Source organism: Capricornis sumatraensis, chromosome 22 (assembly GCF_032405125.1).
Source record: "Capricornis sumatraensis isolate serow.1 chromosome 22, serow.2, whole genome shotgun sequence".
In the NCBI taxonomy this organism is placed as follows: domain Eukaryota; kingdom Metazoa; phylum Chordata; class Mammalia; order Artiodactyla; family Bovidae; genus Capricornis; species Capricornis sumatraensis.
In genome coordinates, this window is record NC_091090.1 from 14,831,082 (window position 1) to 14,855,465 (window position 24,384).

Here is a 24,384-nt window from a genome sequence, read left to right on the forward strand (position 1 = left end):
GCTACAAACCAAACCGGAAACACAGGGTCAGGCCCCTGGGGAGTAACCTGCAATTTTTTTAAAGTGTGAGAGTGCGCGCTGAGTCTCTGACAGCTGCAAAATGAAGGTGCCAGACATGACCTGGGGCAGAGAGTCATCAGCACAGGCCAGGTGTGGAAGGGTCATGCCAAGGACCAGAACACATGGTGCCTCCACAAAAATGAAAGACGAGAGAGAGAGGGAGGAGAGGATGGCACAGCTACAGGACAGGGGGAAGAGTGATATCAAGTCAGAGGCTTTAAGTTCCAGTGCTGGACAGGTCCCTTCCTGGCTGTGAGCCCAGGTCTCTTAGGGGGAAATATGGCTTGTCTCTCAGGGCTGTTGTGAGAACTAAATGAAACAGTGTATATAAATGTGTTCAACTCAGGCTGGCATGTAAGAGACATTCAATAATGTAAGGTCAATGAAATCTAAAGGTACAACTACAGTGTAAGACTGGGAGAAGAGAACATAGCCCAGTACTACAACCTAAAACGGGGAAGTCCCAAAGATAAGATATAATCAACTATATCTGAGTCTACAAACGGAGTTGGGGGGGGTTGGGGGGGAGGTCTCATGGATGGGAAAACCCTTAATGTAAACCTCTTCTCAGTCTCTCATTTCATAGATGAGGAAACCAAGACCCAGTGCAATTTAATAAGTTACCTTGGGTCCAAGGGACAGGGGGTGGCAGTCAAGCCAGGACAGAGCACACATCCACAGACCACTTTCTGCTGTGACAAGCTTCCTATTGCCTTAGACCAAAGAGGAGCTGGATTCACTTAAAACAGAATCATATTTGCTTGGGAATAAGAAATAGGATAAAATATTTATAAATATTTTGTTACATAGAATTTGAGCATAAAAGAAGGAAAGTCAGCTGAAGGAGCAGCTCTCAAAAAAAAAAAAAAAAAAAGGTGGGTGCAGTCAGAGCCAGGAAGCGAGTGGATTCAGGATATGTGAAACTGAGCCAGCAGGAGCAATAGCGAGAGAGAATGAAAAGAGAAAAGCTGCCTGAGGAAAAGATACTTAGGAGATTTTAAAATTGGGATATGATTGCTTTACAATGTTGCATTAGTTTCTGCTGTACAGTGAAGTGAATCAGCTATGTGTATAACACATCCCCTCTCTCTTGGACCTCCCTTCTCCTCTCCCTGCACCCCACCCCTCTAGGTCAGCCCAGGGCACTGAGCTGAGCTCCCTGTGTTTTACTGGCAGCTTCCCACTAGCAGCTTCCCACAAGCACTGTTCTGTGCTTGCTGTGTGCCGTGCTTAGTTGTTTAGTTGTGTCCGATTCCTGCGACCCCATGGACTGTAGCCCGCCAGGCTCCTCTATCCATGGGGATTCTCCAGGCAAGAATACTGGAGTGGGTTGCCATGCCCCTCTCCAGGGGATCTTCCCAACCCAGAGATCAAACCCAGGTATCCTGCACTGCAGGCGGATTGTTTACCATCTGAGCAACCAGGAAAGCCCATTTTGTGCTTATGAGACATTAAACAATAAAAACAGTATGGTTGGTTGTGCCCCTAAACTGTCCATATTTGTACAAGAAGGAGAGAAATGAAAACTGTCTTGAGAAACCAGAAGGTGGGAGAGAAATCAGGACTCAGGGAACACTGCTTTTGAAGGAAAAATCTTTCCTGCCTTTTTCACCCAAAGAGGCAGGCGATGAAGAGGGAACCGGGGAAGATCCTTATGGGTCTGGACTTGGGTACTGGGCTGGGCAACCTCACGCTTGTGTCCCTTCATCACAACTTCTTCAAACCTCCTGAGGGCCTTTTAGGGCAGCTGAATAGTAAGAACTCTGTGTGAACTCTTTTCTGTAGCATTTGAACCTATTCCTTGAAATTTTTTGTAGCTAACTCCCAGGATGTGCAAAGAGTTGCTGGGCGTGGCACAGATTGTTGTTTCAGTGGCGTTAAGAGTTTTCCCATTTTTAGTCCTTGAGAAACAACATGCCATGCTTGGGGAAACCAACCCTTGTTTAGTAAATCAGAGTTGCTTCATTTTCTTTTTATTCTGGTTGACCTTAAACTGTCTTTGGTATGCAAGTTTCTAGTGGCCTAGGAATCACAGAGCAGCTGATCAGTGACTAACAGGATTCAGTCAGGGATCAGAGCTCTTGTGAACACCTTCTTAGTACTTACCTGCCTTAATACGACCAAAGCCTGTGCGTCCACAAGATGTACCATGGAGAAGTCCAAGATGATGGTGTGGACGCTGGGTAGAACAGTTGAAGTTGAGTAAGGCAGGAGTTTTGTAGCCCTGACCTGAGTATCAGAAGCCTCAGGGAGTGTGACCGTCATGCTCCTGGAGGGGTCATCAGAAAGCCAGACTTTCTCCACCTCCTCATAGTTTGGGTTTCTCTGAGACGAGGAAGATGTTATGTACGGTACTTGGTCTTCAGACATACTTTGGCCTGTGTCCACGCTCTCGAAACGTGAGCAGCGGACCAGGTTAATGAAGGAGGACTCTCGGCCCCGTTGAACTTCATATCGTTCTGTGTAAATAACCTGGGACAACAGAGTTAGGGGAGGACTACGATAAGACTCCAATAAGGCTGGAAGTATTTGCCACTATGCTGTTTCTATCTACTAACTCACTTCCCTTGCTCTTGGAAAACTTCACAGACCACGCACTATACCTTTCTCCTTAGATATTTCATTGTCACTTCTAGCCTGTGACTAAAACCATGTTGATCTTTTTCTTAATTGGAGGATAATTGCTTTACAATATTATATTGGCTTCTGCCATACAACAACGTGAATCAGCCACAAGTAGTATACACGTTGGAGAAGGCAATGGCACCCCACTCCAGTACTCTTGCCTGGAAAATCCCATGGACGGAGGAGCCTGGTAGGGTGCAGTCCATGGGGTTGCTAAGAGGCAGACACGACTGAGCGACTTCACTTTTCACTTTCATGCATTGGAGAAGGAAATGGCAACCCACTCCAGTGTTCTTGCCTGGAGAATCCCAGGGACGGGGGAGCCTAGTGGGAGGCCGTCTATGGGGTTGCGCAGAGTCGGACACGACTGAAGCGACTTAGCAGCAGCAGCAGCAGCAGCAGCAGCAGTATACACATCCCCTCCCTCTTGAATCTCCCTACCCCCAATCCCTCCCATCCCTCTAGGTTGTCACAGAGCACAGAGTTGAGCTCCATGTGCTATCCAGCAGCTTCCCATCAGCCATCTGTTTACGCATGGGCTTTCCTGGTGGCTCAGTGGTAAAGAATCTGCCTGCCAAGCAGGAGATGCAAGTTCGATCCCTGGGTTGGGAAGATCCCTTGGAGAAGGGAATGGCTGCCCACTCCGGTATTCTTGCCTGGGAAATCCCATGGACAGAGGAGCCTGATGGGCTACAATCTATGGGGTCACAAGATTCGGACACAACTTAGCTACTAAACGACAACAATGTCTATAAAGCCACATTCATCTTCCCTGATCCTCACCACTCACAGCATCCCCCTCTCCCCACCAACTTCCCCCACGTGCCTCAGTGACATTATCATTGTCCTAGTGAGCCAGACTTTAAATCATCTTTGATTTATTCTTTTCCCTCATCCCTGGGTTCTAATTAGTCTCTAGCACCTACTATAACTTTGAAGTATTGGATTGTAACTGCTTATGGAAAAGTTGAACAAACTTTTTGGCCAAGCCAGTATGTCTTCCATCAGTCCCTTTTCTCAACCCTCCTTTTTTTATCAGTGAAACTGTTGTCTGTCAAACTTCCTCAAGAAGACAGAAGTTCCTAAAGCATGGCTGTATTTACCTTCCACTCCTCTCACCCTCCTAATGGGCCTGGGGTGCTTGGCATTGCTTAAGGACAGAACCAAGCCTCAGGAATACAATGGTAAGAAAGAGGTGAATGTTGACTCTGCGGTCATGGCGGCCAGACTCTACCTGGGGAGAGGGCATATGTCCATTTAAAGGATGAGTAAAAACCTATAAAGGAAATCAACCCTGAATACTCATTGGAAGGACTGATGCTGAAGCGGAAGCTCCAATACTTGGGCCCACCTGATGCAAACAGCTGACTCATTGGGAAAAAAACCCCTGATGCTTGGAAAGATTGAAGGCAGAAGGAAAAGAGGGCAACAGAAGATGGGATGGTTGGATGGCATCACCAATGCAATGGACATGAACTTGGGCCAACTCCAGGAGATAGTGAGGAACACGGAAGCCTGGTGTGCTGCAGTCCATGGGGTCTCGAAGAGTTGGACACAACTTGGCGACTGAGCAAAAACAGCAAATATGGACAAGAACTGGAAGGCGTGTGGGAAAATGAAGAATTTGTTTGCTACAGAAGTATACATTGGGATGATGTTTCTTCAAGAAAAATCTAATAATGCTGCTTGTGAAATAAACTTTAAAAATAGGGGAAAATGTAAAGATAATTATACATGATAGTATATACTGTATTGCTAAAAATGGTGTGGACAAGTGATAATATTACAGTTCAAAGAAGAGAGATGTTCCCCAAGTCTTGACAGTCACTGAGGCCAGGCCTTGGGGGGACAGCTGATGGTGGGGTTCAGTGGTGGGGAGATTCAAGGTTCTCCAGGCAGAATAAACCTCTGAGGGACTTCCTGGGTGGTCCAGTGGCTAAGACTCCACTCTCCCAATGCAGGGACCCTGGGTTCTATCCTTGGTCAGGGAACTAGATCCCACATGCTGCAACTGAGAGTTCGCGTGCTGCAATGAAGACCCAGGGCAGCCAAATAAATACAGAAAAATAAATACTAAAAAATAAACCTCCGAGAGCCTCCCCACTCCTCTCCATCTGCTCTACACTCCTTCAAGAGCTTTCACAATCCACTCCCTCTGGGTCTGCCTGAACTTACTGCCCAGGCCAAGCCTCTTACTCTGACGTGCTTGTGATCAGTAGTTCAGTCGTGTCTGACTCTGTGTGATCCTTTGGACTGTAGCCTGCCAGGTGGCTTTGTCCATGAGATTTTTCAGGCCAAAAAGAAAAACCCAAAAAACTGGAGTGTTTGGGCATCATCCCGACCCAGAGATCAAACCCATGTCTCCTGCATTTCAGGAGGACTCTTTACTGCTGAGTGTTTGGGGAAGCCCCTACCCTGACAACCCCGTGCTCACTTTTACCTCAGGGTCTCTGCCCAAGCCTATTCATGGACTGGGAGTCCTCTTTTCTCCTACCTGACGTAAATCCAATTTTCTCTCTCCTGCCCGGTTAAGTCCATCACTACCGTGATGTTTCCCTGCCTCTTTGAGTGCATGCCCATCTTTCTTCACCTGGAGTCTTAGAGTTGTGAGAATACAGACACACAATTTAGAACACAGCAATATGCTTCACTGTGCTTCACCACCCTGTTTTCATCACCACTACTTTTCGTGCTATCAAGAAAGAAAACACTGCAAATTAAACTATAATATTGCCATTGATTATATCATACATCTAAATCTCAGAGATGGGAAATAATGTATATTTTTGGATGGAAAAAATACAATAATAACCCTTAAATGTCACATTAATAGAGTGTTGTCTCTCCAGTTTGTTTCTTTTTTTTTTTTGGCCATACGGCACAGCTTGTGGAATCTTAGATCCCTGATCGGGGATTGAACCTGGGCCCGCAGCAGTGAAAGCGCAGAGTCCTAACCACTGGACTGCCAGGGAATTCCCTCAGTTGACCTAAAATTCCATGAATCGCTTCAAAATAATCCTGTGATTTTGATGGATTATAGGTGGGTAGGGGTATTGATGAAATGATTGAATATAATGTGATAAATCTTAAAGTGGTTGGTGGGCACATAGAGGCTCATTAGACTTGTTTCTACTTTTGTATCTGTTCAGATTTTTCCACGAAAAACTTTTAAAATAAAGAACAACCCAAAGGAACCTTGAGGAGATTATGCTAAATGGAATAAGCCAGTTGCAAAAAGACAAATACTGTATGATTCCACTTATATGAGGTATCTGGAATAGTCAAATTCACAGAAGCAGCAAGTCTAATGGTGGTTGCCAGGGGCTGGAAAGGAGGGGAAATGCCAAGTTGTAGAATGGGTCAGAGTTCCAGTTTTTCGAGATGAAAAAGTTCTGGAGATACATGGTGGTAATGATTGCACAACAATGTGAATGTATTTAACACTGCTGAACTGTACACTGAAAAATGGTTCAGCTGCTAGATTTTATGTTATCTGCTTTATACCACAACTAAGAAGAAAGACTTAGAGGCAGAGGCCCCTAAACATTTGGTTTTCTTTTTCATAGTGTCATAGTTCTGGGGTACCTAGTATAAGCCCAACAAATACTAGATGATTGTACCCTACTCTGAAATATATTCTCCGATGCCCTATAAACACTCTCTACCATATTCAGTGCAATGTGGATGCAAAATAAAAATCAGAGACAGTGTTAATTCTACTAGTAGAGTTAGTCCTCTCGGCAGTGAAGTTCGTATTTTCCAGGAGCTCAGGAGAAGCATGCTCCATTCAGCTGTATGGGAATGCGAATGGGCTTCCCAGAGTGGCTCAATATCCACCTGCCAAAGCAGGAGACGCAGGAGATGTGGGTTCAATTTCCGGAATGGGAAGATCCCCTGGAGAAGGAAATGGCAACCCACTCGAGTATTCTTGCCTAGAAAATCCAATGGACAGAGGAGCCTGATGGGCTACAGTCCATGCTGCGTCTCTCTCTCACACACACACAAGCTCATGCTCTGTATTTGTCGGTGCCCATGTGAGGAGGGGGATGGGAAATGTGTGTGGGTGCATGGATGTGTGTGTGTGTGTAGATACAGCCACTCCGGGGTGTAGGTACACATGAAGTCCTCAAAGATGGAAATGAACAGCCCTGCTCTGGGGAAAGGGAATATTTAGACCAAGTCTGAGTTGGAAATGAATGAGCACTTTAACTCAGCTGCTAGAATAATCTTCTGAAGCCTGTCTTCTTCTCTGCCCTCCCCACCACATCATCATTTCCCTGGTCACAGGGTGCTATCAGGAGACCCTGACAGATCCTTGGGAACCCCAGCCAGCTTGACCCTGCCCTTAACCCTGCTGCAAATTAGGAAACAATCTTTCAGTCACTCATTCTCAGAAATCTACAGCCAGGGAGCTAACATTGAAGTCAAGGAAAACAGGGACAACCAGGGAACTAGTGACGATCCCAACAAGCAGACTGTGCTCTGAGCTCAGATAAGCCACTGGTCGTCGAGAAGGGAGTCAGAGCTTGAGACATCTCCTCCCGCCTCCTACTCTCAGGGCAAGATCCTGAAAGGGAACCTCTGTCTCCATTTCTGAGTAGAAACGGAGATTTCTGATTATTCATGGTTCATCTATGAGTTAAAATCCCTGGAGGGGTTTAGATTTTCTTTTCATTCTTTTTTTAGAAAACTATTAGTGCGGGGCTTCCCTGGTGGTACAGTGGATAAGAATCCTCCTGCCTGGTTCAATCACTGGTCTGGGAAGATCCCACCTGCCACAGGGCAGCTAAGCCCATGTGCCACATCTGCTGAAGCCTGTGTTCCCTAAAGTCTGTGGTGGTGGTGGTTTAGCCGCTAAGCAGTGTCCAACTCTTGCAAGCCCATGGACTGTAGTCCACCAGGCTCCTCTGTCCATGGGATTCTCCAGGCAAGAACACTAGAGTCTGTGCTCCGCAACAAAAGAAATCACTGCAATGAGAAGCCTGTGCACTAGATAGCAGCCGCTTGCTGCAACTAGAGAAAGTCTGCTCACAGCAACGAAGACCCAGTGCAACGATACAAATAAACAAATAAATAATTTAAGAAAAAACTCTACCAGTGCATTTCTTTATAAAATGTAGGAGAAAGGAAGAGGTGTTTCTAACCCTGGGCGATGGCTCTGGTTCATCACAGTTGCAGTAACACCGGCAAATCTTTCCTCGCTGTGCGCCCTCTTCATTTGGACTGAACAGGGTATAAATTTCCTCTTCTGTAAGAGGCATCTTTACCATTTCAATCTGAAAGACAAATGCTGGGTCTAATTCAAGTGGTGAGTAGGGGAGGGGAGAACACTCTGGGACGGAGAGGGAAGCAGGTGGGGAGAAGCAGAGGACAGCCCTCACCTCCTCTAACACCTTGCGCTTGAGGTAGTGGACATTGACAAATGTGATGGCGTTGCAGCACTGGAAGATCTTCACCCCTGGAATGTTTGCAACCTGCAAGACAAATCAATGTACCCTTGAGGGCAATTTTTCAGCTCTTTTATGGAGTAAGGGAAAAATAATCCTTAGAGCATCCTGGAGAATCTGTGTTCTTTATAAGCATCAAGAACTAACAAATTCCTCCCTCTGGTTTTCACCCCCTGCTTTCTTCTTTTCCCCTCTTATTTCTTCACACCTCTCTTTTTCTTGGCCCTCCTCCCTCTGAAGTACATTTAAAATTATCCTTAACTGGCTGCGTCACTTTCCCCGCCTTTGTAAATGCGTATCTGCAGTGCAGCAGAGAGGAACAAAGGCGCTTAGGTTTTTTTTTTGGTAGAAAAACTAAGCAGCAGGCCTGGTCCATCCCATCCTTTGGGCAAAGGATGGGACTCATTTGGATTCTTACCTCCCGATAGTCTTGGAAGCTTCTATAAATATTGGTGTTAGGGATCTGACCCAGGAGGAGAATCTTAGTTCTGTAAGGAAATGCGTTGGCCTTTAGGTCACAGTTGCCTCACCTTGATGTGGCCCACCTCCTATTACCCCAGACAAAGTACCTGTGTGACTGAACAGTGATGATGAAGAAGGCAAAAGCTACTGCAACGACTAGTCCAATATCCAGTCCCAGTAAAATTGCAGACATGAACGTCACCATCCAAATGAGCTTACGGAAAAGAGGAAGGAGGAGAAAGGGAGACCGTGACAACAAGGAGACCTGAGAACATCACAAGTCCTCTTCCTCAATTCACCTTTCCCCTTTCTCTCCCAACACCCAGCATTTAGAGAACAAATTCCACAGCCACGTGGACTGATGCTGTCACAAACGACTGGGCCCCAGGGCTGCCTAGCAATTCTGTTATGCATTCTCGGCCACATCTCTCTTTAATTTTCTCTTAAAACATCAGTTTCTGCTTGTGAAAAATTGGGGTAATAATATCTGCTTTATAGAATTTATTGAGATTAGACATATTGTTTGGAAAGCAACCCAAAACACTCACCAAATTACTGGTTGCTATTTTAAGACCCATGAAAATCATTAGGAATCTTTAACATCCTTTTCAAGCCCCTGTCCCACCACCTACTGCGTCTCTCAGCAGGTGATATGACTTTCATTTCCATAAAGAAGGTAGGCTGAGGAGGCGGGATGAACTGGAAGGTTGGGACTGACATTCGTACGCGACTGCGTATATGGGGAAAGAGTTTTTTAAAGGAGTGGATACCTGTTTATGTATAATTGACTTGCTTTGCTGTACACCTGAAACTAGCGTGACATTGTGAATCAACTAGGCCCCAATAGACAATTTTTTAAAAAAGAAGATGGGTTGAAAATCCCTAACTGTTTACTCCACCTGCCATTTGTTTGTTAGTCTCTGCACTCAACCTTCCCTTGTTCTCTCCAGGGCTGTTGGAAGTGCTGTCTCCACTCCAAAGACCAGAAGCTCTAACTGTACACTGGACCCCATTCCCCTCTTAACGTCTCAGGGACCTGGATCCAAAAATGATCTCTTTCCTCTTCCGGGTTCCTCTCCTCTCATTGCATCATCATCCCGTATCTTTCACTTCTTGCTATTTCCCCTATATGTCCTCTAGTTTTCTTCTCTAGAGAAAAGGGGAGCACTGCCATCAGTTACTCTTCCTGGCAAGACGCCCTCTTCTCTTGTTGGGATTTGTTTCCCCTCTCCTGGAATGTAGTTCTATTAACCGGATTAAAAGCCATTCAAATATGCCATGTATGATGAACCCTTTTTATTAGATCTGTGTGTAACTGCAGCTGCTTAATTACTTCTGTTTCATCGAACTTCATATAGTTGGAATAGGGTCTCAGTATTTCTGTGCACCAAATAACCTTGACTCCCGTTTTTTGAGCAACAGCAGAGACGCATCAGATAGCGGGTTCACGTTGATCACTTCCGTTTGTTCTCTTCCTCTCTCGGCCGGCTTCCCCTCCATCCTTCCCAACCTCCCCAGTGCATCTACACTCACACAGTCATACTGGTTCTGCCTCCACAGATTGGGTAGGGTGTAAACAACTTCAAGGTAGGGTAGGACGTTACTCAGGATAATACCAGCCACTATAGCCTGTGGGGAAAAAATAAACCCTGCTTCATTTTCCCTTCAGGGGTAAAGCTTCCAAATTTCCACCAAGGAACCACAGAGATTTGGTCAGCCTTGCCACACAGAGGTATTCTGCACTAATATTGCATACAAATACCAGGTCTGTGCTGCAACTCACTGTCCAATCAAATAAGTATTCTCCACATTTGTCTCTGCTCACCTTTATAATGTGTCAGACACACAAGACACAGCAAGGCCATGTGACTCATTTTTCCAGTGACAGCTCTCAAAAGCCCCGTTTATTTTAGAGTTTTTTTGAATGTGGACCATTTAAAAAAAACCTTATTGAATTTGTTACAATATTGCTTCTGTTTTATGGTTTGGTTTTTTATGGCTGCAAGACATGTGGAATCTTAGCTCCCCGAGCAGGGATTGAACTCATACCCCCCTGGATTGGAAGGCGAAGTTTTAACCACTGGACCACAAGGGAAGTTCCCACATGCCCCTTTTAGAGTCAGATCGCTGGTTACTTACACAGACGGTGGGAGGAAGAGTAGCCACAAGTTACGATCATCTAGTCCCTTCCGTTTCCATGTTGTCACTTTTGGTGTAAGGATGAGGCAAGGCCCAGAGGAAGGCTGGCGCCTTTGGCCATGTGTCCTATTCTGTGCTTATTTGACCTTGCTTTGTCGAGTTTGCTTGACATAACCTATGTGACTGATGTTGCTTAGAAACCATTCTCAGATGGGATGACAAATTAAGAGAATTTCCACTCACAGAAATTCTGAAATAGTTTCAATTTGGTGTTGTTTTTTTTTTATCCCAAGCCTAATCCTGATGTACTATGATTATTTCAACAGTGAGATACCACTGTTTTGGTCCATCAAATTAAATTAGCAAATTTAAACCACTGAGGACATTCCATTAAAAATGGGTATTGCCCTCTTGAAAAATAATTTGGCAATATATTAAGAAATACTAGGGCTTCCCAGGGGGGCATTAGTGGTAAAGAACCCACCTATCAATGCAGGAGACTTAAAATATGCAGATTTGACCCCTGGGTTGGGAAGATCCCCTGGAGAAGGACATGGCAACCCACTCCAGTATATGCCTGGAAAAGCCCATGGACAGAGGAGCCTGGCAGGCTACAGTTTCATAGGGTTGCAAAGACTTGGACATGACTGAAGGAACCGAGCAAGAAATACTGATTGCTATGCTTTCATACAGAACTTTTGTTTTCCCCTTAGAAATCTATCCTAAATATAGAAAAGGGCAGATGTACAAAATTGCTCATTGTTGTGTTATTTATAATTTAAAAACTCAGATAAACTAATTTAAACTGACTAATAAGTGATAGTAAGAGTATCATGTTATATATGAAGTTAACAAGAATACCAGATTGTGTGTACAGTTAGATCACAATTACACAATGGAAAGGCTGCTTCCCTGGTGGTTCAGTGGTAAAGAATCTGCCTGCCAATGCAGGAAATGCAGGTTCGATCCTTGTGGTTGGGAAGATCCCCTGGAGAAGGAAATGGCAACCCACTCCAATGTTCTTGTCTGGGAAATCCCATGGACAGAGGAGCCTGGCAGGCTACAGTTCATGGGTTGCAAAGAGTCAGACATGATTTAGTGACTAACAACAACATACAAAGTAAATACTATCCGTTTATAGAGAATAATATGGGTTAGGTATGTGCCAAAATGTTAATAGTGGTTTATTTGTGATTGTGGCTTCAGGGACTGCCACCTCAGTGTGTGACCAATCTATCTAAAAAATAGATTTTTATCTATTATGAATTTTCCAAAGTTTAAAAAGTAAGCATGTCTCCTTTCGTAATGGAAAGACAGTGTCTTAAGTATAAGAAAATGAAGATCAATATTCATAGGGGTATAAAATCATCAGGGCCTCAAAGTAAAATCTCACATACTCTAAGAAACGTTTCTCATCCTTTTCATAGCCATCTAGCCAATTAGAGCTGATCCCACTTTTGGAAGTGGCTTGGACCCAGGCTGACTCTGGTTCTCTGAGGTTACTCAGTGACCAGTTGGATGCAACAAGTCAGCAGAGGCAGGAGGAACAAAAATGAAGTCAGCAGAAATTACTTGTTTTGCAGCTTTATCTTCTTACCAGTCAAGAATCTCCCCAAATTTCTGCAATTAGCAGGGAGATGTGGTAGGAAAGATAAGAAATTCAACTTCAACTTTATAAGACTTTTGGCTTGAGGTATGAAGTACGAGGGCTCTTGAGGTATGAAGTATGAGGGCTCCTGAGGTATCTCAGTGGTAAAGAATCCACCTGCCAATGCAGGAGACACTGGAGACGTGAGTCTGATACCTGGGTCGGGAAGATTCCCTGGAGCAGGAAATGGCCACTGTTGCAGTGTTCTTGCCTGGGGAATTCCATGGACAGAGGAGCCTGGTGGGCTACAGTTCATGGGGTCACAAAGAGTTGGACAGGGCTGAAAGACTGACCACACACACAGAGTATGACAGGGAAACAAATCTTTCTCATGAAATATACAATAAAAATTTTACCTTTCTGAATATTTAAGATAAAACATGCTCATGTGCAAAGAAGAATTGAATTTATATATATTTCCCATCATACAAGAGATAACATTTTGGTATAGCCTATGTATTTTTTTTCCACACAAAATTGGAACAATATTGAATACACTATTTGTATTACATTTTAAAAAAATGTATATTGGGTCCCTTGCTCACTAGTTGAGATCCTTGCCAGGATGCTCTACCAATTACTCTCCCAAGAATTTTGCAACAAACTACCCATAGTCATTCACAGAAGGAAGGATAGGTGCTTCCTAGAGGGGTGGAATGGGAGGGGAAGCTCAACAGGGAGGGGACATATGTATACATATGGCTGATTCACGATGCTGTACTGCAGAAACTAACAGAACATTGTAAAGCAGTTATACTCCAATAAAATCAGGAAGGAATCATTCATAGTTTAATCCTCAGAGAGAGCCACGGTTATAGAAATTCGGTTATTCCACTGATCAGATTGTGTTCGCATTTTCTCACCCAGCAACATCCTAACTAGATGATGTAAAAATAACGTGCTAGAACATGGTTGGCCAAAGGCAGGGGCTGTTCTATCCCCAACATATTTATTGTAAGGAGGGGCTTACCTGCTTTTATCACTGTGCATGCATGCATGTGTGACTCTTTGGAACCCCACTGTAACCCACCTCTGTAAGGTGGACTGTAACCCACCTCTGTCCATGGGATTTTTGAGGCAAGAATACCGGAGTGGGTTGCAATCTCCTTCTCCAGGGGATCTTCCCAACCCAGGGATCGATCCCATATCTCCTGCATCTGCTGCCTTGGCAGGAAGATTCTTTACCACTGAACCATCTGGGAAGCCTTACTTTTATCACTATCCTGCAGTGAATTCGGACAGATTTTTGTTTGAGATTTCTTTTTTTTAAAATTCTGATTCTTCAGGCTATAAAGGAAAAATATCACTGTCCAAAGTAAATTGGTGAGTGGCCCACCAAAAATAGACTCCCAAGAGTTATAGCTCCAAAGATGCTGCATAAGCTCCATTCTGGAGATGACTTCTGCTGGGAATCAAAAGACAGCTTGTGTGATAAACACAAGCTTAATCCCACCCACCATGCATATATTCCATGGCTGGTTTCCAAGATTCCTGAATCACAAGAACCAAAGGCAGCAACAGGCTTAAGATGGTCCTGTTCTACTGAAACGTGATAGTCACCAGGTGGAAATGTTGTTTAGTTGCTAAGTCGTGTCCAACCCTTTTGTAATCCCATGGACTGTAGCTTGCCAGGCTCCTCTGTCCATGGGATTTCTCAGGCAAGAATACTGGGCTGGGGTGGGTTGTCATTTCCTTCTCCAGGGCATCTTCCTGACCCAGGGATTGAACCTGCGTCTCCTGCTTGGCAGGCGAATTCTTTACCACTGAACCACCAGGGAAGTCCCAAACATGTTCAAAAGGATGGGTATAATATTTACAACCACTCCAGCTTAGGGACTGCTACATCAGTCGGTAACCAAGCTGCTGGACCAGGAATAAAATCTCCTCCCTTGCTGCTGCTGCTTAGTCGCTTCAGTCATGTCCAGCTCTGTGTGACCCTATGGACTGTAGCCCGCCAGGTTCCTCTGTCCATGTTATTCTCCAGGCAAGAGTACTGGAGTGGGTTGCCATGCCCTTCCTTCAGGGGATCTTCCCAAGCCAGGGATTGAACCCAGGTCTCCTGCATTGCAGGCAGATTCTTTACCACTGAGCTACCAGGGAAGCCCTACCTCCCCATCTTAGTACTATCTAAAAATGACTAAAGGGAACCTGGAGGAAATTTCAAAAGAAATCATGGACACTGGGCATTGACCTATACTGTAACTTAGAACAAATTGATTACAGTCAGTAATTAATGCAACTGGCATCTCTAAATGTAAAGTCATCATTCTTTTCACACAAAGGGAAGAAATGGCATGTAAGTACATAGAGGCATTCTAGCTGAATACAGAATTAAAACTCAACTTTTAGTGTTGTGAACTGACCAAAAGGCAGGGTGGGAGCGGTAGGGAGATTGAGTTCACATGAATGCAGAACAAGGACTTCTGGAAACTGTTTAGGAAAACAGATGGCATGAATGCACAATGAGTTTCCAAGCCTGTGTTGGTAATGGGCGTTCTGGCATCTGAAGTCTATTTTGGTCATATTTAACTGAATCCTTACTTCTAAAAGCTTACTTTATAGCTAAAGCAATTTTTAAAAAAAGATTAATGAGGATGAGAGGAATCACAATTGTTTCTTGAGCGCTTATGATTAGCTCAAAACTGTTCTCTCTACATTATACATATTATCGTGTTTAACTCCTAGTCCTGTGAGGTGCTTAGTCACTCAGTTGTGTCCAACTCTTTGTGATCCTGTCCATGGGGATTCTCCAGGCAAGAATACTGGAGTGTTGAGGTTTGACAGAAAACAACAAAAATCTGTAAAGCAATTATCCTTCAATTAAAAAAAAAAAAAGAATACTGGAGTGGGTTGCCATGGCCTCCCACAGGGATCTTCCTAACCCACAGATCAAACCTAGGTCTCCTGCATCGCAGGTGGATTCTTTACCATCTGAGCCACCAGGGAAATCCTGTATGGTAGAGGCAGTTATTTTAAAGGAAAGGAACCAGAAAGAGGCTGGGGCAACCACTGGAGATGAGCAGAATGCAGTTCCCCTCAGAGATGTCCCCACCAAGACGTGATCTGACTCAGGCATCTGATCAGGTCCACTTACGTTTGGCAGTTTGTAGAAAAAGTGTGCCATCTTCATCATCAGGAGCAGCATGATGCCTGCGCCTACCAGAGATGCAAACTGAGGAGACAGAGCCAGTTGGAGAGAGATCATCAGGAATGGACTGGTCCCCGTCTGCAACTGAGGCCTTCTGCTTGGTGACAAGCATGTCATTTTTGTTTCTTTCTTAGAAGGGGCTGCGTATGTATGACCAGCTAACATCAGTGCATTTTCGGAAAGCTGACACTGTCAGTTGTCACAATCCTCAACACACACCAGGTACTCAATAAATACTCATTGACTGCATGTATCAAGGTTTCCTGAAAAGTTCCAGATGGGCTTGGATATCTGAATCTATTTTGCCATTGCTTTGTGCTGTGAATCTGAAGTCTCCTAAAATCTGGCCTTCATTTCCTCCGAACTTCAACCTTCTTTGAATAGTTTTAAAAAGCCCTGGTAGACCCATCACTGAAAGCCCTAAAATCCCAACTGTTCCACTTCGCTCTTTTGGGGTTTGGATAGCTTCCCATCTAACAGCTTCAGTGGTGCTTCATCTTAATACCATGATATTCACTTTTGATTTTCCTACTTTTGCTTCTCTCTGCCTCAATGCCATTAAAAAAAAAGAAAAAGAAAGTTTAATGAACATGAGTCAGGGCTGTTGATAGCAGCTCTGGATTCTGTTCCAGCTGGGTTGACTCCTCTGGGTTCGTACTACTTGGGAAGCAGTGCTTCAGATTGTCAGATACAGGTAGAAAGCTAAAACAACATAGTTCCCTTTATAACCTTAAGGCTCCCTGGACATAATCTTGAGCTCATTATATCCTCTGTTGATAAACTTCCATTGGTTAAGTCCCTACTTAAACAGAAAAAAATCATACAAAGCAGTGTAATTTCCCATGGTGATAAGAGTGGAGGGGGGGATAAAACTGTAGCCACAAATCAAAACAACAGCACATACTAGCACAAACAAGCAACTTTAAATCTAAACCATTAAGTGACCATGCGGCAATGATTGTCTAATTTTTTTCCTCTTTTTTATTAGGTGTGAAAAAGACTTCCTACTGGGTTCTCTCTCAATGCTCACTGCTATTTGCCATAGAAACATGTCACTGAAAATAATTGCAATGAAATCAATGTTCTGCTTCCTTTTTTTCCCACCCCGACTGGTTCACAGCTATGGGACCAACCTAATGTGGAAAAGTTGAACCCTGAGAGAAGAATGTAGGCAGAAGAATTCAGGAAAATGGATCACTGTAACTGAAACTCAGGAAGTTCTTGTGGCAAACATTTTATACACTGTGGAACTGAAAAAGGTAACCATAAGCTTCTCCAGCCAGTGTATATCTCAGCCTGTTGCCACACTAAATTTTAGGGTCTAGCTTCAGGTGATCTCGCACTATAGAAGAAACTGCTTTGCTTAGCACAGGAAACCATATCAGGACTTCTCCTTCCTATTACTCCTTTCCTCCAGAGTTCTTTGGATTACTTTTAGGGGAACAAAGACATACAGACACCAAAATTAGCTGTATAAAACCTAGTTTAAAATGACGATAGACCAAACACGGAAATCCCATAAATCTGGCTGCTCAGGGAGGCCTGCCAATAATTGTCTGTCCCCCAAGGCTGCTTCCCTGATAGCTCAGCTAGTAAAGAACCCGCCTGCAATGCAGGAGACCTGGGTTCAATCCTGGGTTGGGAAGATCCTCTGGAGAAGGGAAAGGCTACCCACTCCAGTATTCTGACCTGGAGAATTCCATGGACTGCATAGTCCATGGGGTCACAAAAAGTCAGACACGACCGAGTGATTTTCACTTTCACTTTCATGGCTGCACACGGGAGGAGTGGGCTTTGGGGTCAGAGGGCCATCCTTGGTGGCGTTGTGCCTTAGGAGGATGCATGGTGAGTCTCAGAATCCCAGATTCAGCGCATGAATGGGGCCTAGAGGCAGCAAGCATGTATTAATACAACTTGACATCTCACGCATGTTTTGCTTTTCCGCTCTGATTTTCCATCACTTTTTCAGGCTTTCTTGAACCAAGACTGACCCTACCTTCTTCCCGGAGACTCAACGCAATGTGAGTTCTCATAAAGCACAGCCACAAGTGACATGAAGAGCCTCAGACAACAACTGCTCCACCAGCAGTGGACAGAACATTACCATACCCCAACCAGCACACTAGGGACCTGGGGTAGAAGCTCTGCTGTCATCCAGTCTAATTCTCACAACTGAAAGGTTATCCTATCTCCATCTTATCGATGAGGACTAGAGCCCCAGAAAGTGAAGGTAACTTCCCAGGGTCACACATCTAGGAGCTACCGGGTCAGGTTTCAATCCACCTGACCAACTGACTCCAAAATCCAGGCTCTCTCCACAGCCCCATTTGTTTTCTCTAAAGAGAATGCAACTCATTTCCTTTTGTGATGATTTCTTTCTTTTCTTTTTTAAAAATAATAACTCAGTTTTAAAAGCAGTTCTGGGAATGAAGTAAGTCAGAAAGAGAAAAACAAATGCATAAATGCATATGCATACATGTGGAATCTAGAAAAATGGTACAGATGAGCCTATTTGCAGGGCAGGAATAAAGACACAGACGTAGAGAATGGACACGTACATGGACACAGACCTGGAAGAGGAGGGTGGGACGAACTGGGAGAGTAGGACTGACACATGCTACATACATACTGGATGAAAAATAGTTGGTGGGGAGCTGCTCTGTAGCACAGGGAGCTTGGCTCAGTGCTTTGTGATGACCTGGGGTTGGGGAGGGGGTTGGGGACGATCCCAAAGGGAGGGGTTATGTGTAAACATAAAACAGACTCATGACAGTACAGCAGAAACTAACGCAACATTGTAAAGCTCCAACTTAAAAAAAAAAAAAGGAATAGCGTAAAGCAGTTCTGGGAGCTTGGGGACAAGGCGAGAAGGCTCATCTTTGGAAAGCAGGGAACAAGGAAAGGAGCACAATCACAGAGAAGAGGGAAACACAGGATCAGAAGTGGACCAGCTAGAAGAGGGAGGGCAGTTCGGCTGGCCTGCCATCACTTAAGGTTCAGGCCAGGGCTGGAAGGGCTGATTGGTTTTGCTGCAACCAGTGAAGACAAGTTTCTAGACAGGGAGAAATTAAAGTGAAATCCAGACGCATTTTACACAGTGTTTATGTATGTCAGACATACATACACACACACGTAAGTGGCTCTTGGTGGCCGGTCATGTCAAATAGAGCCAGCCCCTGAGCTTCTCTTTCCTGCAGTCCTGGGGAGCTTTGAAAAAATGAGGGTGTTCTCAGTCAGACTTAATTAAAAAGTCCCAAGAGAAGAAGGGGAGAGAGAAGAACCCCTGCTAGGGGATGAAGAAGGCTGATTGAGTCCAGATCAGAAACTCGGATTGGAGGTGGGGAAGCTCAAATGTGGAGGGTCAGGGGCCAGGGACATTCTCTGCTTGAACTGGCGATTTGCCCTGGGCAAGTCGGGGTCTTGGGGAAGAGCTTACCAGCATCCTGAGGGACATGCTTCCCTGTGAAGGGCCACTGCGCCACAGAGAGAGATGTCTTTGGCAGGGGAGAAGGAAGCCACAGCAGAAAACAGGACGAGAGTCACTTTGCCCAACAGGCTAAAGGCAAAGCCAAAGCTGAACTGAAGCCCGTCTTCCTTCCCTCCATCTACACATATTCTAAACCTCTTATGGGGATCCAGAAAAGCCCCACTTCCTCCATCGTTCTCCTTCCAGAAGTATTTATGGCACTTTAACATTTATTGTATTTATTCTGCACTTAATTTTACTTGCACTGTGATTTTTTTCCCACCATGTACATCTTTTCTCCCCAAATTTGTTATGCTTGTATACTAAATAAACAAAGCGTGTGGTCACAGGTTAAAGGGAACTGATGTTTGGAAAAGCTATTTCCATTTCTTCTTATCATAAACTCCTCTTATTTTGACTTCACTTGCATAGAACATCATTGTTTTTTAACGAAACTCATCTTCCTTCTCTGATCAGACAGTAGTGCAGAAGCGCTACCCCTTAAAGGCCAGTGTGTTCGGTAGAAACTCTCTGACAACAAAACTCAGTCCACATAAAATCACACACTCTAGACCCGTGCTCTCACCACTGGCCAGTCTTCTTTTATTAGCTTTCACCTGATAGTTCACCCATAAGCTGGGACACTCTCTTTCCCCATTCGAGTTTTGTGTCCATTCTTCTGACACTTTAAGATTTTTTTTTAATGTGGTCCATTTTTGAAGTCTTTATTGAATTTGTTACAATATTGCTTCTGCATTATGTTTTGGTTTTTTGGCTCCAAGATATGTGTGGGATTTTAGCTTCCCAGCCAGAGACTGATCCCACACCCCCTGCATTGGAAGGCAAAGTCTCAGCCACTGGACCACCAGGGAAGCCCCTGACACTTTCCTTTCTGACCACAGTGACCCCCCCCCCGCCCCCCGCTGTGCTGCTGTGGCCCCAGCTTGTCTTTGGCTTCTGCTTCTCTGCCTCCTGAACCCTGACTCAGTCCATGGGCTTATTCCAGGTTCAATTCTGATAGTTCTTTGACACTTACTCATGCTACGTAACTGAGATGGGATACCTCTCATGTTGTAAACTGTAACTTTTATCTGGTCAGTCTAAAATGCATGAATATTGGACTTAGAAAATCTCATCCCAGAAAACTGGACAGAGAGCTTGCCTTTAAAACTTTGCCACCATTCTTCTTTCCCTCTTCCCTTCCATATCCCCGTATATTTAGTTTACTAATTCAGGATACCTGAAGAGGATCTGACCTAGACAATTTTCTCTTACACAAAGGTAGAATGAACGTAAATTCCATAAGCTCACCTAGACAAAGACCAGAGCCTCCTGCCATATCCTTTGAGGAGTTAGAAAAGTTTCTAGTCCTGCTATCAAGAAGGCGAGAGTTATCTTATTACTTTCACAGACTAGGACTGAGAATATATCTCCCCATAGAAAAAAAATGTTAATAGGTGATAGTTGGTTTACCTGAAATATTATCTTTTAGCTTTGCTACATGGAAAGTAGCTTCTTATGGGCTAATATATAGAAGCCTTTAACAATAATATTTTTACAGAAAATGATCTTCAAATTCCTCATTGACAGATAGCTTTTAAGACAAAAGCTAAGCAAAAATTAAGCCAAGCATGAGATCCAGCAAGCATAATACAAATCTCTCCCAACAAGCATAACTGTAAAACGGCAGTAAGGTTAAACTAATATATAATCCCCTTCTGTGAATATACATATAAACAGATATAATTATCTCTATATTAGAGATCAAATTCTATTGCACACACCTGTTGTCTTCCTCCAGTTTTATCCTGAATAATGGTCCTGGCAACAGCACCAGTAAACACGTAAGATCTGAAAAATGAACTGACGACATTGCAAAGGCCAATGGCTATTAAATCCTGTAAAGAAATGGCAAATACTTTAGGCCCGCTGTTTGTCGACGAAGAAGGCTGACTTGAGTTTGCACTAAAGTTACACTGTTATTTCTTGTATATGAAGATAGGGTTGTTTATATCACTTCAAATAACACTGAAAGATTACTGGAAAGAACTGAAGGATGGCAACTCTGATTTCTTCACTTTAGCTGAAGATCACAAGAAAAGCCCTCAAAGTGAGAAAACGAGACTTTTGCCTCATTATTCTCTTTCACATGATCACTAGGATGACAGAGAGACACAAAGTACTATTTTCTTGCTTCCTTTTATACTATCCTAAAGTCAAAGCGGGACACCAATGGAACCTGGGCCTTGGAGTGAAAGCCTGGGATCCTAACCACAAGGCACCAGCCCACACCAAGGGGCTTGTGTGATCTTCGTTCCCTGACCAGGGATTGAACCTTGGGCCACAGCAGCGAAAGCACCAAGTCCTAACCACTGAACTGCCAGAGAAGTCCCCATGTTTCCTTTTTGATTTCTAGGGAATGGGCCAAACTCAGAATGGTTGGAGACTCTTTTTAAAAAGTGACAATGACTATTTCTGGGAAACCAACTGAATTATGCTATTAGCCTAGTTTTGACATTCCACTGCGTTTCTTGTTGTGCCTTGGTATGTGGTTGACTTCTGAGGACTTGGTGGAAAGGAAGCTAAAAGGAGAGGAGAGGAACCCTGCCAACTTAACAACATATGCCTCCCTACCCCATATCTATTCTAGAGTAACAACATGCATATTATTTCAGGTAGCTTCAGAGTTAAGGATGTCACACTTCTCCCTTATTTAATTGTAGCTCAAATAGTGGTCCAAGTGACTCTCTGGTTACAGTCTTCATTTTAGCAGAAGGCTCAGGTTAGAGAACAAAGATCAAAGGGTCCAAGAAAGTAATAGAAAGGCTTGTCCTCTCACCTGGTTGGAATTGACATCATAGTTATGGAAACTGGCGATCTTCTTGCCCAGAAATATGAGCAAAAACGAGCTCACTAAAGCTAAGGAGAACGATTCTGCAAGAACTTCAGTAAGATTGCTCATATCTGGCGTTACAGGAAACAGGAAGCTGGAATAAAATGGTGGAATTATTCCTAGGTAGCAGGAGTCATTATGGGCACCTCCCCCCTCTATTCTCATCATACCTTCATCATCCATATCAAAAGGCCTGACACCTTTTAAACATTTATTTATTTTTGGCTGCTCTAGGCTCTCATTGCTGCATGTGGGCTTTCTCTAGTCCCAGCAAGCGGGAGCTACTCTCTAGCGTGGTGCATGGGCTTCTCACCGGGTGGCTTCCCTTGTTGCAGAGCTCAGGCTTTAGGCATAGGAGCTTTAGTAGCTGCGGCGCTCCGGCTCTAGAGCACTGGTTTGGTAGTTGTGGCCCATGGGCACAGTCGGCCTGCCACATGTGGGATCTTCCTGGACCCGGGATCGAAACGGTATCCCCTGCATTGGCAGGAGGATTTTTTTTTTTAACTTTTAATTTTATATTGAGGTATAGCCAATTAAGGCCTTCCCTGGTGGCTCAATGGTAAAGAATCTGCCTGCCAAGCAAGAGATTTGGGTTGGGTTTCTGGGTTGGGAAGATCCCCTGGAGTAGGAAATGGCAGCCCACCCCAGTATTCTTGTCTGGGAAATCCCATGGACAGAGGAGCCTGGTGGGCTATAGTCCATGGATTCGCAGAATTGGACATGAATGAGTACTCATGCACTTCGCCCCCAAACTGCCCTCCCATCCAGGCTGGCAGGAGGATTCTTAACCAGTGGACCACCAGGGAAGTCCCAGGCCTGACCTTTTTTCAAAAAATTAAGAGATAAGAAAAGACACTGAGGCAGCAGCTTGCCAAAACTGCCAGCAAATCAAGACCAGTTACAAAGGCCATTAAGAGAACATGATGTGCTTATCTTCTAGTTTGAGGTTTCTCTAAGCGCCAGTGGCAACAAATAGAGCAGGCTAAACTACAAACCTTGATGAAAAATGGCTTATTTACACTATTTGAGATCGTACCAGTGGGTTAGCAATAGGCAGATATCATATCTAAGATGGTTTAGAGCTACAACCTCAATGTATTCCCTTCTAGTCAGACTCAAATCTTTCCAATTATAATTTTAGTCATTGTCCTTTATAAAAATTGTTCTGTTCTTATCCAGTTTTTTAAAAACTGGGTAAAATCCTCATAACATGAAATTTACCATTTTACCCACTTTTAAATGTATAGTTCAGCGGTTTTTAAATACATTCATAATATGCAACCATTACCACCATCTACTCCATAGTTCTTTCATCTTGTAAAACTGAAACTCTATGATTATTAATCAATAACTCTCCATTTCCCCCCTCCCTCCAGCCTGACAAAAAAACACCTGACTTTCTGTCTTTATGATTTTGACTACTAAGTACCCCAGATAAGTGGGCTCAAATAGTAATTGTCTTTTTGTGATTGGCTTATTTCACTTAGAATAATGCCCTTGAGGTTCATCTATGTTGTAGTTAATGCCAGAATTTCCTTCCTTTTCAAGGTTCAATAATATTCTATTGGATGGATATAACACATTCTGTTTATTCATTCATCCACTGATGGACATTTATTGTTTCTCATTGTGAGTAGCGCTATTATGAATATAGGTGCAAAAATATCTCTTCAAGATACTGCTCTTGGGGGGAGTATAATTTGGGGGAAGTATATTTCCAGAAGTAGAATTGCTGGGTCAGGAAGCAACGGTTAGAACTGGACATGGAACAACAGACTGGTTCCAAATAGGAAAAGGATTACGTCAAGGCTGTATATTGTCACCCTGCTTATTTAACTTATATGCAGAGTACATCATGAGAAACGTTGGGCTGGATGAAGCACAAGCTGGAATCAAGATTGCCGGGAGAAATATGAATAACCTGAGATATGCAGATGACACCACCCTTATGGCAGAAAGTGAAGAGGAGCTAAAAAGCCTCTTGATGAAAGTGAAAGAAGAGAGTGAAAAAGTTGGCTTAAAGCTCAACATTCAGAAAACAAAGATCATGGCATCTGGTCCCATCACTTCATGGGAAATAGATGGGGAAACAGTAAAAACAGTGTCAGACTTTATGTTTTGGGGCTCCAAAATCACTGCAGATGGTGATTGCAGCCATGAAATTAAGACGCTTACTCCTTGGAAGGAAAGTTATGACCAACCTAGATAGCATATTGAAAAGCAGAGACATTACTTTGCCAACTAAGGTCCGTCTAGTCAAGGCTGTCGTTTTTCCTGTGGTCATGTATGGATGTGAGAGTTGGACTGTGAAGAAGGCTGAACGCTGAAGAATTGATGCTTTTGAACTGTGGTGTTGGAGAAGACTCTTGAGAGTCCCCTGGACTGCAAGGAGATCCAACCAGTCCATTCTGAAGGAGATCAGCCATGGGTGTTCTTTGGAAGGAATGATGCTAAAGCTGAAACTCCAATACTTTGGCCACCTGATGTGAAGAGTTG

The 24,384-nt window shown here is 44.0% G+C and overlaps 1 protein-coding gene across 1 annotated transcript in view; it reads right to left on the bottom strand.

Moving 5' to 3' along the window:
- The window catches only part of SLC26A8 (solute carrier family 26 member 8), a 73,635-nt gene that overhangs the window by 3,862 nt on the left and 45,389 nt on the right, over positions 1-24,384 (bottom strand). The window contains exons 8-16 of the mRNA XM_068960857.1: positions 21,835-21,982; positions 20,780-20,893; positions 15,476-15,553; positions 10,128-10,223; positions 8,702-8,808; positions 8,551-8,620; positions 8,067-8,159; positions 7,830-7,961; positions 2,167-2,532 (exon numbers count right to left, since the gene is read on the bottom strand). Of these exons, the coding sequence (XP_068816958.1) occupies positions 2,167-2,532; positions 7,830-7,961; positions 8,067-8,159; positions 8,551-8,620; positions 8,702-8,808; positions 10,128-10,223; positions 15,476-15,553; positions 20,780-20,893; positions 21,835-21,982 (1,204 nt within the window). The remainder of the gene's footprint in view (positions 1-2,166; positions 2,533-7,829; positions 7,962-8,066; positions 8,160-8,550; positions 8,621-8,701; positions 8,809-10,127; positions 10,224-15,475; positions 15,554-20,779; positions 20,894-21,834; positions 21,983-24,384) is intronic.